General features: G+C 37.2%; 2 protein-coding genes across 3 annotated transcripts; both read left to right on the top strand.

The window, feature by feature from the left end:
* Window positions 1–4228: 4228 nt before the first annotated feature.
* On the top strand, window positions 4229–4519 carry LOC135633425 (signal peptidase complex subunit 1-like). Its single transcript, XM_065142861.1, has one exon. It carries the CDS (start codon window positions 4229–4231, stop codon window positions 4517–4519), a length of 291 nt encoding a protein of 96 aa, XP_064998933.1.
* Window positions 4520–7751: 3232 nt separating this feature from the next.
* LOC135633962 (F-box/kelch-repeat protein At1g67480-like) lies at window positions 7752–12765 on the top strand. 2 transcript variants are annotated; one of them, XM_065144009.1, is made up of 5 exons: window positions 7777–7889; window positions 8337–8398; window positions 10155–10210; window positions 10312–11166; window positions 11986–12765. In XM_065144009.1, exons 4-5 carry the CDS (start codon window positions 10646–10648, stop codon window positions 12611–12613), a joined length of 1149 nt encoding a protein of 382 aa, XP_065000081.1. In that variant the 5' UTR covers window positions 7777–7889; window positions 8337–8398; window positions 10155–10210; window positions 10312–10645; the 3' UTR covers window positions 12614–12765. The 2 variants fall into 2 exon arrangements, with proteins under 2 accessions (XP_065000080.1, XP_065000081.1); XM_065144008.1 differs by lacking the exon at window positions 8337–8398 and having other exon boundaries at window positions 7752–7889.
* The last annotated feature ends 2794 nt before the right edge of the window (window positions 12766–15559 follow it).

Raw genomic sequence — 15559 nt, 5'->3', positions numbered from 1 at the left:
ATGCTATGTACTAGGCCTGATATAGCGCATGCTCTGAGTGTCACGAGCAGGTATCAGGCGGATCCAGGCTTGGAGCACTGGAAAGCAGTAAAGTGTATCCTTAAGTACTTGAGAAGGACTAAGGATCTTTTACTAGTATATGGAGGTAATAGCCTTAAGGTTGAAGGCTACACTGACTCAAGTTTTCAGTTTGATGTCGATGATAGCAAGTCGAATTTAGGGTATATGTACACCTTGAATGGAGGAGCAGTGTACTGGAAGAGTTCCAAGCAAGATACCACTGCTGACTTGACCACAGAGGCGGAGTACATTGCTGCATCAGATGCAGCAAAGGAGGGAGTCTGGGTGAAGAAGTTCATCACAGATTTGGGAGTCGTTCCGGGTAGCGAGGAGCCGATCTCCTTATATTGCGACAACAACGGGGCGATTACTCAAATAAGGGAACCCGAGTCTCATCAGAAGTGTTATGAGGTGGTTCCAACTTATCAGAGAGATCGTAACCCGAGGATATGTAGCAGTGGAAAGAGTTCCATTCGAAGATAACATTGCAGATCCACTGACAAAGCCGTTGTCTCATTTTGTCTTTGAGCGTCACAGGGGTCTGACGGGGATCAGACACATAGGTGATTGGCTTTAGGTCAAGTGGGAGATTGCTAGTCATAGGTGCCCAGCAAGCCAATCACGTGAGTGATGGCACATGTGACTTGATACAGAATCTTTTTGCTTATTATATTTTGGCGTATATCACTTTATAACTATTGCATAAATGCATACATATATTGTGATGTCCTTGGATTTGTGCAATGGGAATCGGATCGTGATGAGATCACGATAATGAGATCGATTCACCTTTAAACATATATCCTAAATAATCCCGGTCATAGGTTACTCGAGAGGGACATCGTGATAACCGGATAGACTGGTGTGCTGTATACCCGTCCATATGATGGATGCAGCTGGTCTCATAGTTGCTCGTGTAGGGACACTAGGGATACAGTACAGGTGCTCATTGGAGAATGAGTTCACTGATTGATCCGCTTATGGAATGCTGGATGGTTGATGATGCCTTATTGTCAGACAGTGATTCCGTAGTCCTAGTGGTGTATCTGGTCCTTAGACTTGAGACACCAAGGATGTCCTATATGAGTGCTCCACTCTTTGATACCAGACTTATAGGTTTGGTTGTCCCAGATCTGGTACAGTTGGTCATTGGGAGTGGTAGTCGATCTTACGAGGGCTATTGAGTGTCGACAGAGGATCATCCACTCTCGGCGTCATGAGAGGAATATCCCATGTGTTCTTGCTCAAACAAATCCCTGGCCAAGGTCATTCGGGTTGAGAGAGAAAGAGTTCTCCGGGAGAATCCGATTAGAGCGAGACTTGAGTAGAAACCGTATGGGTCTGACAGCACCATGCTCGATATACGGTCTCTGGGATATTAGATGGATGAGGGACTATAGGTAAATTGTAACTGAGGACAGACAGGTCCAATGGATTGGATACCCCTGTATCGTCTGGGGACTACGGCGTAGTGGCCTAGTACGTCCGTAGTCAATGAGTCGAGTGAATTATTACAGAGATAATAATTCACTGAGTTAGAAGGAGTTCTGACAGGTATGACTCACGGCCAGCTCGATATTGGGCCTAGAGGGTCACACACATATGGTGGGCATTGCGATGAGTAGAGGTTCGGATATGAGATATCCGACGGAGCCCTTGTCTTATTGGATGCAGATCCAATACCCACTAGGGAAGGACCCATTAGGGTTTGATACGGGATCTCTATAAATAGGAGGGATTCACAGCCTCATTGGCTAGAGTCTTTGTTTGCCCTTCCTATTCTCCTCTCCCTCTCCACCTCAGAGTAGGCCTGGAGTTTTGAGGAGCGTCGTCGCAACCCTGCTGTGTGGATCACCGCTAGAGAGGAGGACGCTTGACCTCCTTCACCCTCTCCTAAGGATCTGCAAGGAAACAGGGATATACGATCTCCCTAGGTAACACAATCTCTATACGTAGTTTTGTGTTTTGCGGATTTTTGCGCACCAATTTTCGCATGACGACGAACATCTTTTTGGGAATCGGAGATTTTTGTTTTTCTTGTTCTTCCGCTGCGCATATGATGTCGCCCCCCATGATTTCCCAACACATCCTCTCTCGATGTTATGAGAAGAATATCCCAAGCAAATTCCTAGCCATGGTCATTTGAATTGAGAGAGAAAGAGTTCTCTAAGAGAATCCGATTAGAGCGAGACTCGAGTAGAAACCGTTTGAGCTTGATAATACCATCCCGGTATACGATCTCTGAGATATTAGATGGATAAGAGACTATAGGTATACGGTAACTAAGGATAGACAGATCCAATAGATTAGATTTCCTTGTATTGTCTAGGGAATTCGGCGTAGTGGCATAGTATGTTCGTACTTGATGAGTCGAGTGAATTATTATCGAGATAATAATTCACTAAACTAGAATGAGTTTTGATCGATATAACTCACGACCAACTCGATATTAGGCCTAGAGGGTCACACACATATAATAAGTGTTGCGACGAGTAGATGTTCAAATATGAGATATCCGTTGGAGCCTCTATCTTATTGGATATCCAATAAGCCCCTAAATTATTGGATCCTATTAATGATATTCAATAAAAGCCAATGAGAGATTATTGAGTAGAAATTCATTAATCTAAGTGGTTTGGATAGTTAGATAAAAATCCAATACCCAATAGGGCAGGATCAATTATGATAAGTCTATAAGGACCTCTATAAATAAGAGAGAACCAAAGTGCCATAGGCTAGACCCTTTTTAGCTGCCACCTCTTATTCTCCTCTTCTCATCTCCTCCTTATCCATCAGCCCCTATTTGAGGCTTGTGGACAGCAAGAAGGGTCAACCTCTTCTTGATCCCATGGTGCGCATAAAGAGGAGGTTTGTGCAGTAATTTGAGGAGCATCTTCGTAGCCCCTGCCATGTGGATCATCGCTAGAAAGGAGGACAATTGACTTCCTTCATCCTCTCCCATAAATCTATAGGTTTTTAGGGATATACAATCTCTCTATATAACACACATCGCTTAACACATGTAGTTTTTTGATTTTGCAAGTTTTTGTGCACTCGCACGACGATAAGAAACTATTTATGTGAAAATCTAAGATTTTTGTTTTTTGTTATTCTACTGTGCATGTGATGTCGTCCCAGGTTTCCAATATTTTTGGTCATAGATCACTTAAGCACTTATGGTTTACTCATATTTAAAATAACCGATATATTTTCAAAAACGTAATATATAAGCCCCTCTTGTCAAGTCTGAGTTAATAGATATTAGAATTTTCTTATCTGGCATATTGACTCATAATAAACTATTAATATAATGACATATATAATTTAAGTTTAAAAAAGGGTTTAGGTCCATCTTGTCGATAAAGAGGAAGCGGCAGAGGTCGTAACGACGGATGAAGGTAGAGAAGTAGAGGTAGGAAAGGCCGGAGGTAGAGGTAAGGGAGAGCTGGACCACCACATCGTAGACACGATGGGAGAGGGAACAAAAGAGGATGAAGTGGGAGGCGATGAGGACAAAGACGCCCAGGAGGAGAAGAAGAGATCAAGACACCACTATATGCCTAGCATCAGACTAGTCGATGCACATTTACGTAAGGTAGGATCGAAAGCTCCTGAGCTCATCGTCAACATGGGAGAGGCTACGTGTATACAACGCCTTGCTAGGCAACAACAGCTCAGTGCTTATATGCTACATTCTTGAAAATATAACGATTATTTTAGACACGAGTAAACCATAAAGACTTAAGTGATTCATGATCAAAATCATAAGAGCTAAAATGGATCTTAACCAAAATTTCAACCAACAGACGGTGTCGTTACCATCCCCAATCGCCCTCACTATTTTGTCCGGAGATTATTAGGGTTAGGGTTTTGCCGGCCCTCATTGTAACCTCATTCCTTTCCTCAATTCGACCCATTAGGTTTCTACTTCTTCCGATATCATTAGGTTCTTGATTCCTCGGTGCTAATCTTTTTAATTTGGCATTTTGTTTGCCCAATTGATCAAAATCCGATTATTTTTGACATTTTTCCTCCCGATAATATCTCTTTTTTTGGATCGGAAAATATTTTGGTTCTTTGCGTTTTAGGTCTTCTTGCATCAAAAGAATCTGCTTAGAATTTTGATCTGATCACATCAGACATCTTCTCTAATGGTTCTTGTTTCTAGATGGATTGGCAAGGCCAGAAGTTGGCCAATATTTTGATGCAGATCATTCTTGTAGTGTCCACGATCACTGCTTTCGGCATCGGATACTCCATCGGCTCCTTCCAAATGATGATGTTTACATACGCTGGTGGAGTTGTGCTCACTGCGCTGATCACTGTGCCCAATTGGCAATTCTTTAACTACCACCACCTCAAATGGTTGGATCCGAGCGAAGCAGAGCGTCACCCGATGCCACAGTTGAACGATGCTGCTGTTGCTGCTCCTAAGAAGAAGGCAACAAAGATCAAGTAGGAGCAGGTAATCTAGCACTGATGAGCATATTATCGGATATTTACCTTGTTGTGGTGATCAATATCCGATAATATGCTCATCAGTGGATATCGGCTTTACCAGCATATCTGCTGTCAAGAAACAGACGATCAAAGGTAGGAATGAATAGCCTAACACTGCTTAACACATGAAAAGAAAGACAGGACAAGATTAGCTCAATCCTTTAGAAGTTTCAGATATCGATTAATCATTGGCTAAATGTATATGAAATATCAAAATTGCCTTGAGACAACAGTGATGTGATCAATGACATGACTTCAGTTTCTAATGTTAGTATAATGGGAAGCAAGACTGTCTTGCAATTAATTGCATGTTAGTGTGAAGGATCAACCGCAAATTCTTATCTTTTTTGTGCTTGAATGAATGAATGAATGAATGAATGAATTTAGCACATGATAATTTCTGAGTTAGAACAATTATTGAAAGGTATGGAGAAAAGATGAAAGAATTGCATGTAGGTTTGTCGATTTAGAATAGCTTATGATGGAGTTCTTAGAGATGTTTATGGTTGTTCTTGATAAAAGGAGTCCAAGTGGATAGATAGAATGATGTGATCAAATACATGACTCAAAGTTACTAGTGTTGGTATATTAGGAGGCAAGTCCTCCTTGCAATTGGAGATTAGTGTGAAGGATCAACCTTAAGTCCTTATCTTGTTGTTCTTGAAAGAATGAATTTACCACACATTTTCTCAATATTTTGTAATTAAACTTTAACAAACATCAATCAATCATGGAACAATATTAAGAATAATGATGATACTGATAACAATGTGAATGTGGTGAGGTATGTTCCATTCAATCACTGGTTCTTGTGATTTGGGTGGCCCAAATTCCCACCAGATTCTTCCTCCCCAGGCAGGTTGGCAACCATTTGTCTGACATATGGTGTGTGTGTGTGTGTGTGTAGTAAAAGATGAAGTTTTTGGTTGCAAAGACACAGGCCACAATTCACAAGAAAATAAACATAAAAATTCACATGAAAATACTTTCTATCCCTCAAATTTTGTTGTCACAACTATATTTTCCTTTATAGAAAATGATTCAGCCATGCAGATTGTAATGTAAATGAACAATACTCTCATCCTTCAACCATCTCTTGATTGTATATATCTATATATTGTTTGCCTATTATTTTTGTTTCTTACAAGACAATTTTCCATACACCAATATTATCTTTGGTCATAAGCTCTCTCTCTGTCTCTCTTCCCTCAAGATTTGGTAAAACATTTGGAAATAAAATATTTAATACTTCATTTATTTGACTGGCTAGAAATATTCCATGCATTCAGCAAAAGGAACATCCACAATTTGGGGGATTTGCTTCTCCACCAACTCCTATCCTGCTCCTGATAAATACAAAAGAAGTAAGAACAAGAACCCTCACTACACTGCTTGCCACAAGAATCAGCACTTGGCTTGTTCTCTTAGTTCTTTCCTGTCTGTTTGCATCAACCACCACAAGATTTATCTGCTGTTGCTTCTCTTCTTATCTCAAGCCTATCACTCATTATTAGGTGCCACAAGATTCATCTGCCACAAGCAGTGCAGTCTTTTCTTTATGCTGATTGATTGAGTAGAGTTGGTGTCAAAATCCTAGCCATATACCGAACCTACTCCTTGAGTTCAAAGATTAGGAAGAATGCAACATCACATGATTCATGAACTATTATAAAAAGACAAAATTATGTTTAGCTGCAGCTTTCTTTGAATTGGCAAACAGTTGCATTAAACTTTGATTTCCTGCCACACATGGAAGCTTCACTTTAGTTTCTTTTGTTTATACCATGGAATATATATTGCATCACATGCACATCAAATCCTTTTTGAGTCCATGTTAACAAATTTAATAGGAATGATTTGTCTCAACTACAGTTGATTTGGTCTCTTTTTAATTGTCTATGTGATTTGGTTGTGGAATGAAAAGTCTTCTCCATTACTATCAAACCAATAGTGTTTTGACTGAGTCTTCAAATATATATATATATATATATATATATATGCCACTCTTCCCATTTGTGAAAATTTTTTAATATAATAAAAAAATAAATCTAATACAGTAGACTCCTACCAGTGCATGTATATATACTATAATATTTAAAGATAATCCGTATCTTTATTTCTTGATCTAACATATCACCCAACCATATCTCGTCATGATTGACCACATCTCTGCTCTCAAGCTTCATCACAACCCCTATCATCCGCAATATTTTGACCCACTTCCTCCATAAGGTCATGGAAGCCCAACACATCCATCACACTTACCGTAATTCCTAATCTTCAGCTTTGACGACGTGTTGCTTGGCATTTAAATTAATCATCCATCTCAAACCCATGCTTATCGATTTGTGTCTTTTATATGGGAAAGTTTAGGTGGATAGGGGTTAATTAGTATCGGATTTGATGTTAACCACATTTAGAAGCCCATTAAAAAGGCAATCTTCCACCAACCCATCCATAATGCGACATTGATTAACGTTGTTAATGAAAACCGACCCGAAATTCACGTACGGATCCTCAAAATTGGATCCATTAAGATTAAGTGCATGAATTTAAATTTATATTTGGAATGTGTATAAATTTGGTACCTATTCTGAATTCTCATTTTGGATCCATAAGCTTATCCAACTATAATCCTCTAACAAGACCTTCATAATGATGATAATAATAATAGTAATAATTATAATAATAAATATTTCCATATATATTGGACAGGGGTGCCAATTATGAACATTATTTAAACAATTATATATGAGATAATGTTAATATGATGTATGCACATCGATTCGGGAACAACACATTCGGATATGAATAACATGATCCATTGGCAATAATCTTTTGGGATATTATATGACAATCATTTTATAAAATACTTTACATATATGATAAATCATGAAATTAATAATTATCTTACAAGGATATTGAACTTTTTTATTATATAATTGAAAGAGAAGAGAATCTTATTATATTTATAATTCTCTCGTTTCTTCAAAATATATGCTCTCGTTGGCTTCCTTCTCATCCTTTTTCATTATATTATTAAATTATTTATATAATAAATATGTTTTTATATATTTTTTACTATAATATGCAATCATATATTTTATTATTATTATTATTCTTTTTTTTGTGCATGTCCAAATCCCTTTGACTAAAATGCTCCTCTCTCTCTCTCTCTCTCTCTCTCTCTCTTTCCATTTCCCTTCAAATACTCCTCTCTCCCCACTGCTTTACCTCTGTTTCCTCCCCTTCAATTCCTCTGCTGCTGCCTCCATCTCTCTTTCCGCATTCTTTGCTCATACCATTAGCGGATTGGCATCCAAACTCGGGTAGATTTCATCGCCTTACCCCCTCATTCTTCGTTGGCATCGCTCCTCTCTTGCGGGTCGGAGCCCCCAAGTTTTGATTTTTCCGTTGTGATTCTTCTCCGAAAACCCTCGTTTGATCTCACCTTGCTTTTCTTTTCCATTTTCTAGGCGGTATTTTTTTTTTCGTTTTCTTTCACCTCGTTGCTTAGGAATTTTTCGAGCGGATTCGGTTTTCTTGGATTAGATTAGAAAGCTAATTTTTTTACTCCTTGTTCTTATTTGTCCATTATATATAAGGATAAGGTTGGTGTGGTATTCTAATTTTGATTGCAATATCTGAAGTTGTGTGTTCATATTCTTGCATCTTTTTCCCCAGTTGTTTTATATTTTGATGCATTTTGTTGTTAATTCTTTTGATCTTGTCATATTTCTTGATTTTTGCGGTGTTTTTGGTGCGTTTCTTTAAAGAATTGGGATCAGGACAAGGAGGACTAGCTTTTGATTGTGAGGTGCTGAGTGTATGATAGGAGGCAGGTGTTGCTTAAGCTTATATAATATTTTCCAGTAATTGCTTCAACATATCCTGGAAGCTGCTTTATAAGATTCTATTTTAAGTTTTTTATCTTCATATGTTACATTTCACACTTAAGGTTGTTACTTTATCTTTCTATACTTCCACTTTAAATTAAAGTCCTTTTTTTCTTAGGAAAAAATAAGAAGGAAAACAACTTGCCTGGTTTTTTTTGCCCTAAGAAAATGATCTTTTTTGGAACATTAAATTTGTTCACATATAAGCAGTTTCTTATGTTTATTCTCCCAATTGGTAATAGCAACCTTGGCTAAGTTGGCTTGGTTAAGATATTGATTCTGTGTATATAAGTTGCTAAAGAAGATTGGTCTAGGAATTGGTTTTGTCCTTCTAGAGGACCATTGGATCCTTCAGATCATATATTGTTCTCTAGTTAACTTTATGTTGATATATTTCTTTTTTATCTTATGAGTGATGAAGGTGATGACAACATGAGGGATAAAATGGATCATTTTTTAGATTACCTTACCTCCTCAGGTTGTTTGAGCGAAGGGTTTAGGCCTTCTTGTAAATGGTTCTGGAAATTATAATGAGAATATGGGTTATTTTTTTCTATTTTATTTCTAAAATTTGCTTTGGTGGACTGTACAACTTGATATGCTTCTCGGAGGAATAAAGGATGTTGACAATGTACTTAAGGACAATATTGTTTTTAAATGTTAATGCTATTTTTGAGTTATGATTTTTCATATCCTCAGATGAATCTTTCTTAGAAACAGGAAGCCTTTCCTTACATGTCAAATCATATGAAGTTCCTCATCATTCATCTTCTTGCATAAACTGATCATTTTTAGTTACAGTTAGGAATATTATAATGGTTTTAACAAGGGATCACTCGTTTGCTGATATAATCTTATGAAATTTATTGTGTTCGTTGAATTATAGAAGGGTCTTAGATGTGTGTAGCTTGCCATCAATGGTCATATTTTTGTTGTATTATTTAGTATGCACTCTAAAAAAGGGGTTATTTGCACTTCCATCCAGATACTGTCTTGTGGGTCTGCACCTTACAAAGAAAAAAGCTTGCGTGTGCTTAGTTAGCCACTTTTTTATGAAAAGTCTTGATTCATCCATTTCTGATACTTTCTTTTCCTCAATTTTTCTGCCATATTGAAGTTATAGATAATAACCATCTTCTCGTATGAATATCATATGTTCAAAGTGGGGCATCAAGTTCAATAATGAGAAATTGTACAAAATATTAATAGGTACCTGCTTTATCAGATACAAGGCTCTCCTAGTAGAACTTGCTGGAAATTGTTATGCTTTACATTAATCATTAATAGTTAACTATCTGTTTCTAACATCAGTAAGCTGGCTGGAGTTAGTCTACCATTTTAAAATAGACTACTGGATGATTGATTAGAATTTGAATAACTTTTTTGGGCATGTGTGTTTTGGGTGAAGAAAGTTTTAGTTTCTTTTCACAGTACATTTGGTTAATGAGGTACTGGAAAGATGTAATATCTGAACTTCTATACCTATTAAACAACATTTATTACATAGTTCTTGTTATATTATCCATTTAATTGCAACCATGATTTACTTCTCATGAGCATTCCCATTATGTTATTCATTTACCTATAGCCATGTGTTACTGCTTGCAAGCATTTTCTGTAGAACCTGAAGTGCTTTTTTTAAAGAATTTCGAGGGTAAACAAAAAAAATTGACAATACCTTTCTGCATTTTCTTTCAGTTGATTCTGAATGGATTCTACTGCTGGTTAACTATAACTAAAATTTATGGCCTTTGGTAATTATCTTTCTCTCTCTCACTCTGTATTTATATTTCTTCATTTATGTATCTTGTGTGTCTATGAATAACAGCTTTATCTTCTCGATAAATTTACACAGATTTTGGGGTGATGTTCTGGGGGGAGAACAAGAATTATGTCATCAGATTGGATCATAGTGCCTGCACATTGATTTGGAAGAGCTATACTAAGAGCAGCAACTGTGGAATGGCATTCAGAACATCCCCAAGAAAACAGAAAACATCCTTGGGATTTGCACCTGTGCTTTTTGAATCTTTGCCATCTTTTATACCTTTGTCTATCAAGATCCCTATGGATGATGGTTACCATGAATCCTTTTCTCTATATTGCTGTTTTTTATAACATTATTGATTTCTATACGAGGCGCTCAAGGATTTGATTGAGCCAGGAAGGAAATTTATAACATTCTCAAAATGCCCAGTTTAGGAATTCATGGCCTTCTTGGTGGTAGAAAAAGATTTGTTGATTTGGAGGTGCAACTACATGTTCCAGTTCAAACTAATCTGGCCCTTACCCTGCAAGCATCGCAGGAGTTATACTGCCCTGTTATTCCTGGGTTGCCTGATGATGTGGCCAAGTTCTGTCTCACGCTTGTGCCCCGCAGAGACCTCCCTGTTATAGGTGCTGTTTGTAAGAGATGGATGTCATTCATTAAAAGCAAGGAGTTCCTTGCTGTAAGGAAGGAGGCTGGAAAGCTCGAGGAGTGGGTGTATGTCTTAACTGGTGATGCCGATGGAAGGGAGAACCATTGGGAAGTATTAGTTGGCTCTGGGGAAAAAGGCAAGGTGCTGCCCTCAATGCCTGGTCCTGTCAAAGCTGGGTTTGGAGTTGTCGTTATTGATGCCATCCTTTTCATTATTGCTGGTTACTCAGTTGACATTGGGAAAGCATGTGTTTCGAATGATGTTTATCAGTATGATTCTCGTCTTAACAGGTATCTGATAAATCTTTATCATATTATGTGTATGTTTTCTCATTCTTGCCTAGTTGTGTTATTGAACAAAGGAATCTTTGACTTAAATAAACTTTGACTGTAATTTGTTTTCTAGTGCCTCTTGTTTAATTGGTATCAACAACCTTGGTTAGTTTAGCATGTTAAGAAATTAGAGTGTATATACGTTGCTAAAAGGAGCTTGGTCTGGTGATTGACTTTGTCCTTCTAGAGGACCATTGGATCTTTTAGATCATATAGTGTTCTCTAACTGACTCTATGATGATATATTTCATTTTGATGTCAGTAGTGATGAATGTGATGACGGCATGAAGAATAAAATGGGTCATTTTTGAAGTGAACTTACCTTCTTAAGTTGTTTTAATGAAGAGTATATGCCTTCTTGTAAATGGTTCTGGAAATTATAATGAGAATTTGGGTTTTTTTCACTCTCATTTTTAAAATATGTCTGGGTGGACTATACAACTTGATATGTCTCTCATAGGAATAGTAAATGTTGATTATGTACTCAAGAACAATATTCTTTCTTTAGCTCAGGGAGTCAATCTGGTCAAGAAGCAGGCCTCATGAGCTTTAGGCCAAAGGTATACTAACTAATGAGGCATCTCCATGTCTGATTCTTCTGAGTGATTGTTCAAATCAACACAAATAAATAATTACTGTAAGCTTCATTGTTCATTGTTGCATTTTGTTGGTTTTATTTGGACTCGCAGAATATCTAAGAACTATAGCAACTACCTCATCTGATTCAACAGTATCCTATGAGGAAATTGTATAATAAGAGTTAATCTTTTATTACAGATGGAGCACATTAGCCAAGATGAATGTTGCTCGCCATGACTTTGCTTGTGCCGAGCTTAATGGCAACATATATGCTGTGGGTGGGTTTGATTCTAATGGTGACTGCTTATCGAGTGTTGAAGTTTATGACCCCAACAGAAATATGTGGACCTTAATCGCAAGCCTTCGCTGCCCAAGGTGGGGTTGCTTTGCTTGCAGCTTTGAGGGCAAGCTTTATGTAATGGGTGGGCGTTCTAGCTTCACAATCGGCAACTCCAGGTTTGTGAATGTGTACAATCCACAGCACCAGTCATGGTGCGAGATGAAAAGTGGCTGTTTGATGGTTACTGCACATGCTGTGCTGGCCAAGAAGCTATTCTGTTTCGAGTGGAAGAATCAGCGGAAGTTGGCAATATACGATCCGGTTGACAACTCATGGCGTAAGATCCCTGTGCCTGTTACAGGGAGCTCAGCCGTAGCATTCCGCTTTGGGATATTTGATGGCAAGTTACTGCTTTTCTCACTCGAGAAGGTACCGGGGTACCAGACACTGCTTTATGATCCTGATGCTCCTGTAGGATCTGAGTGGAAAACATCTTCACTTAAGCCTTCTGGCTTGTGTTTGTGCAGTGTCACAATCAAGGCATAATGGTCACATGCTTAGGGTTCTGTGAATGGTTGTTATTGTTCATATGTTCTTCACATTGCATATAAGACCTGTTCTCCTATTATGTCAATTAGGTCTATGAACTCTGGAATTGTTGACTGCATATTCCTGCAAGTTGTGGTGGATTTTTAGTAGCATTTGCCTCTTATCTATTACATAAAGTTGTTCATGGTTGCACTCAAAACTTTGATTTTTGTGTTATGAAGTAATTGACAAATATTGACTTCATCTGGAATTTGGTTGTAACACAAATCTCTTTTTGCTAAAATGTGGTACTCAGTGGTCAGCATGCTTCAATTCTAGTTATTGATTGATATGCGAAGAAATGAAGAAAATTAGAGATCTATGCAAACTTAATTATTCTCAGAGTTGGGATGAGATCTATGCAAGTGACATTCATTTCTTATTAAATCAAGCACAATCTTTTTCCAAATTACAGAATGTGGTAACAAAAGGAAAATGACTAATGGGGATTTTTGCATTATTATGGATTCTTTTGGTTTGGTGCTGTTGCTGCAGCTGCCGAACTGACCTTTCTAGTTTTCCTCCGCAAACAAGCTTTGTGATCTCAGACCATCCATCATCTTTATCACAGTGTTCTTGTTTTCTACATTGTGAAGATTTGCAAAAACCCGATATCATGTTATGAGTCGGCTGGATTTGGTCCGATGTGATCCAAATGCTTAAGTCTAAATTAATGATAATACACGCATAATATTATGCACTAACTCATAAATCTTCTTCCACTTTATGATATATTTTGCTCGACTACCTCTTCACAAAGCCTTCTCCCACACTAATCGAACAGTTCTAATTTACTCCAAACGATTCTTCAATCACCTTATGGTCTCTGATTTGCATTCAAACTACTCTTCACTTGGAACTGCACCTGAGAAAATTATTTTCATCCCATGTGAGCCATGACTACCTCAGGAAGAACAACATGAAATCAGAAAGTTGTTGGTGCCAATCTTTGTGATGTGTATCGGAGAGCTCTTAACAGTTCCTACTAATTGCTTTTTGAAGGTAATCAATCACCTTGACATGTTGTATTTTTCACTCGAGTGAATCCCAGAAAAATTTCAGTAGAAAAACATGAATCAAAATAAATTTCGAGGATAAATGACAGATGTCATGAAATTTATACTTCTTATGCGGTGCACCGTTTTCATTAAATTCCTTATTCATTATCATTAAATTTCTTCATCCATTCTTATTAAATTTCTTTATTCACTGTGGTCCAAACGTTTTGAATTTAAATTAAGAATTATGGTAGTGGAGAAAAACATTCTCGATGCTACAACTATATAAATGAGTTTTTGATCCTCGGGCTTATCTCAAATTTTTTAAGAGTTCTCTACACAATAAAGTAAGAATTGTGGGCCAAAAAGTACTAAAATACTAAAAGAAATTATTGTTGAAATTCTCAACAACAATGACAGGAGATATATAATTTCCGTATTAGTAATTTTTGCATTAGTTTCTTTATATTTTTATTATGATATTTTAGAAACATATTTTGGTCTTTAAATTGACTTACAATTAGCACCTAATGGATGTAGTAACATTGAAGGTTGTGTTGCTATGAGATCTTTACATCTCAACTTGGGATGGATTTTAGTTGTTCTAACAACTAGGCTGATGGAGCCTTTAGGATCAAACTATACTGATTCAAAGTATCATTGCTAATTCATCATTAAAAAAAAGAAATGATTGTCACTTTTGCAACATTCAAGTCAAATATTTTTTCCCTTTTGACTTGTAGAAAAATCCATCCCCAAAGATCTCAGGGAGAAGTGAGATTGATTGATTTTTCTTTTAAAGAAGTGATGAATGTGATAAAGGGGGTAGAAAAAAAGCAATAAAAAGGTGTGTTCAATTGCAAGCCACCTTAAATCACTTCAACCTTTTGATGCCTTGTCTTGGGGATTTGTCAGTTTCTGATGTCTATGAAGTCTGGCTGGATATGGGTAGTAGTAGGACCAGAAGAAAAGTCATGCAGGGTTTGAAGACTGGTTTTGGTGTCTGCCATGCAATTGCAATAGGAGGAAGATTAGTGTCTGCTTCCAATTAGGAGTAATTAAGACCAACTTAATCATGGATGCAATATTAATCCATAAAGCTGTGTGTGTAGCACATGATAGCCTTTATGAAGAGCATGAGCTGGGCATGCTCTTTGACTAAATTTCTACTGCTTGTTCTGATAAGTTTTATTAATCATCATACAATTAGTCTCTCTTCTCTCTCTCTCTCTCTCTCTCTCTCTTGATAGATGGAAAAGGCAAAGCTCTAATAGTTTATTAAGCTACAGTTTGTAGATTACATTGAAAAAAGATGTTCATAAATTATGGCTATATTAGATTTAAGCATTTTTGAGTCATGTAATTTAGATTGATCAAGTTAATATTCAATCATTTATGGGATCAAATAATGGTTATTGGTATGTGGGTGAGAGATTCGAGTAGAAGGAGATGGTGCAACAAAATGTTACCCTCATTTAATTTGGTAATAGAAATCGAAACATGATCCGAAATCAATATAGGAATGAATAGATGAGTCAACCATCCGACTTCATCAAGCATGCTGGATCACATAATTTAAACCGATTAAATTAATAGATCAGTCGTCCCATCAGAAGACTGATGAGATGAGGAGTTTAATATATATATATATATATAATAAATAATTTTTGATCCCCATTCAAAATATTTGTCAGGCTGTATTCCAATTCCCAACACTAAATGACAGGAGGAGTTAGCAAACTTGATGTGCCATAGATTTCTCAGTACGATGGCAATCAAACCGATGAATACACTCACTCGCAAAATGGAATTACGGACAATCAGATCTTCATTTATGTGAGCAGCAACAAAGAACAGATGCGTGTTGTATTCAGAGTACGATTGCAGGGACCAATGAGGACGAGGA

The sequence above is a fragment of the Musa acuminata genome, chromosome BXJ3-3, assembly GCF_036884655.1.
Source record: "Musa acuminata AAA Group cultivar baxijiao chromosome BXJ3-3, Cavendish_Baxijiao_AAA, whole genome shotgun sequence".
Taxonomy (NCBI): domain Eukaryota; kingdom Viridiplantae; phylum Streptophyta; class Magnoliopsida; order Zingiberales; family Musaceae; genus Musa; species Musa acuminata.
The sequence above is the reverse complement of the archived record's forward strand: the minus strand, read 5'-3'. Positions and strand labels throughout refer to the sequence as shown.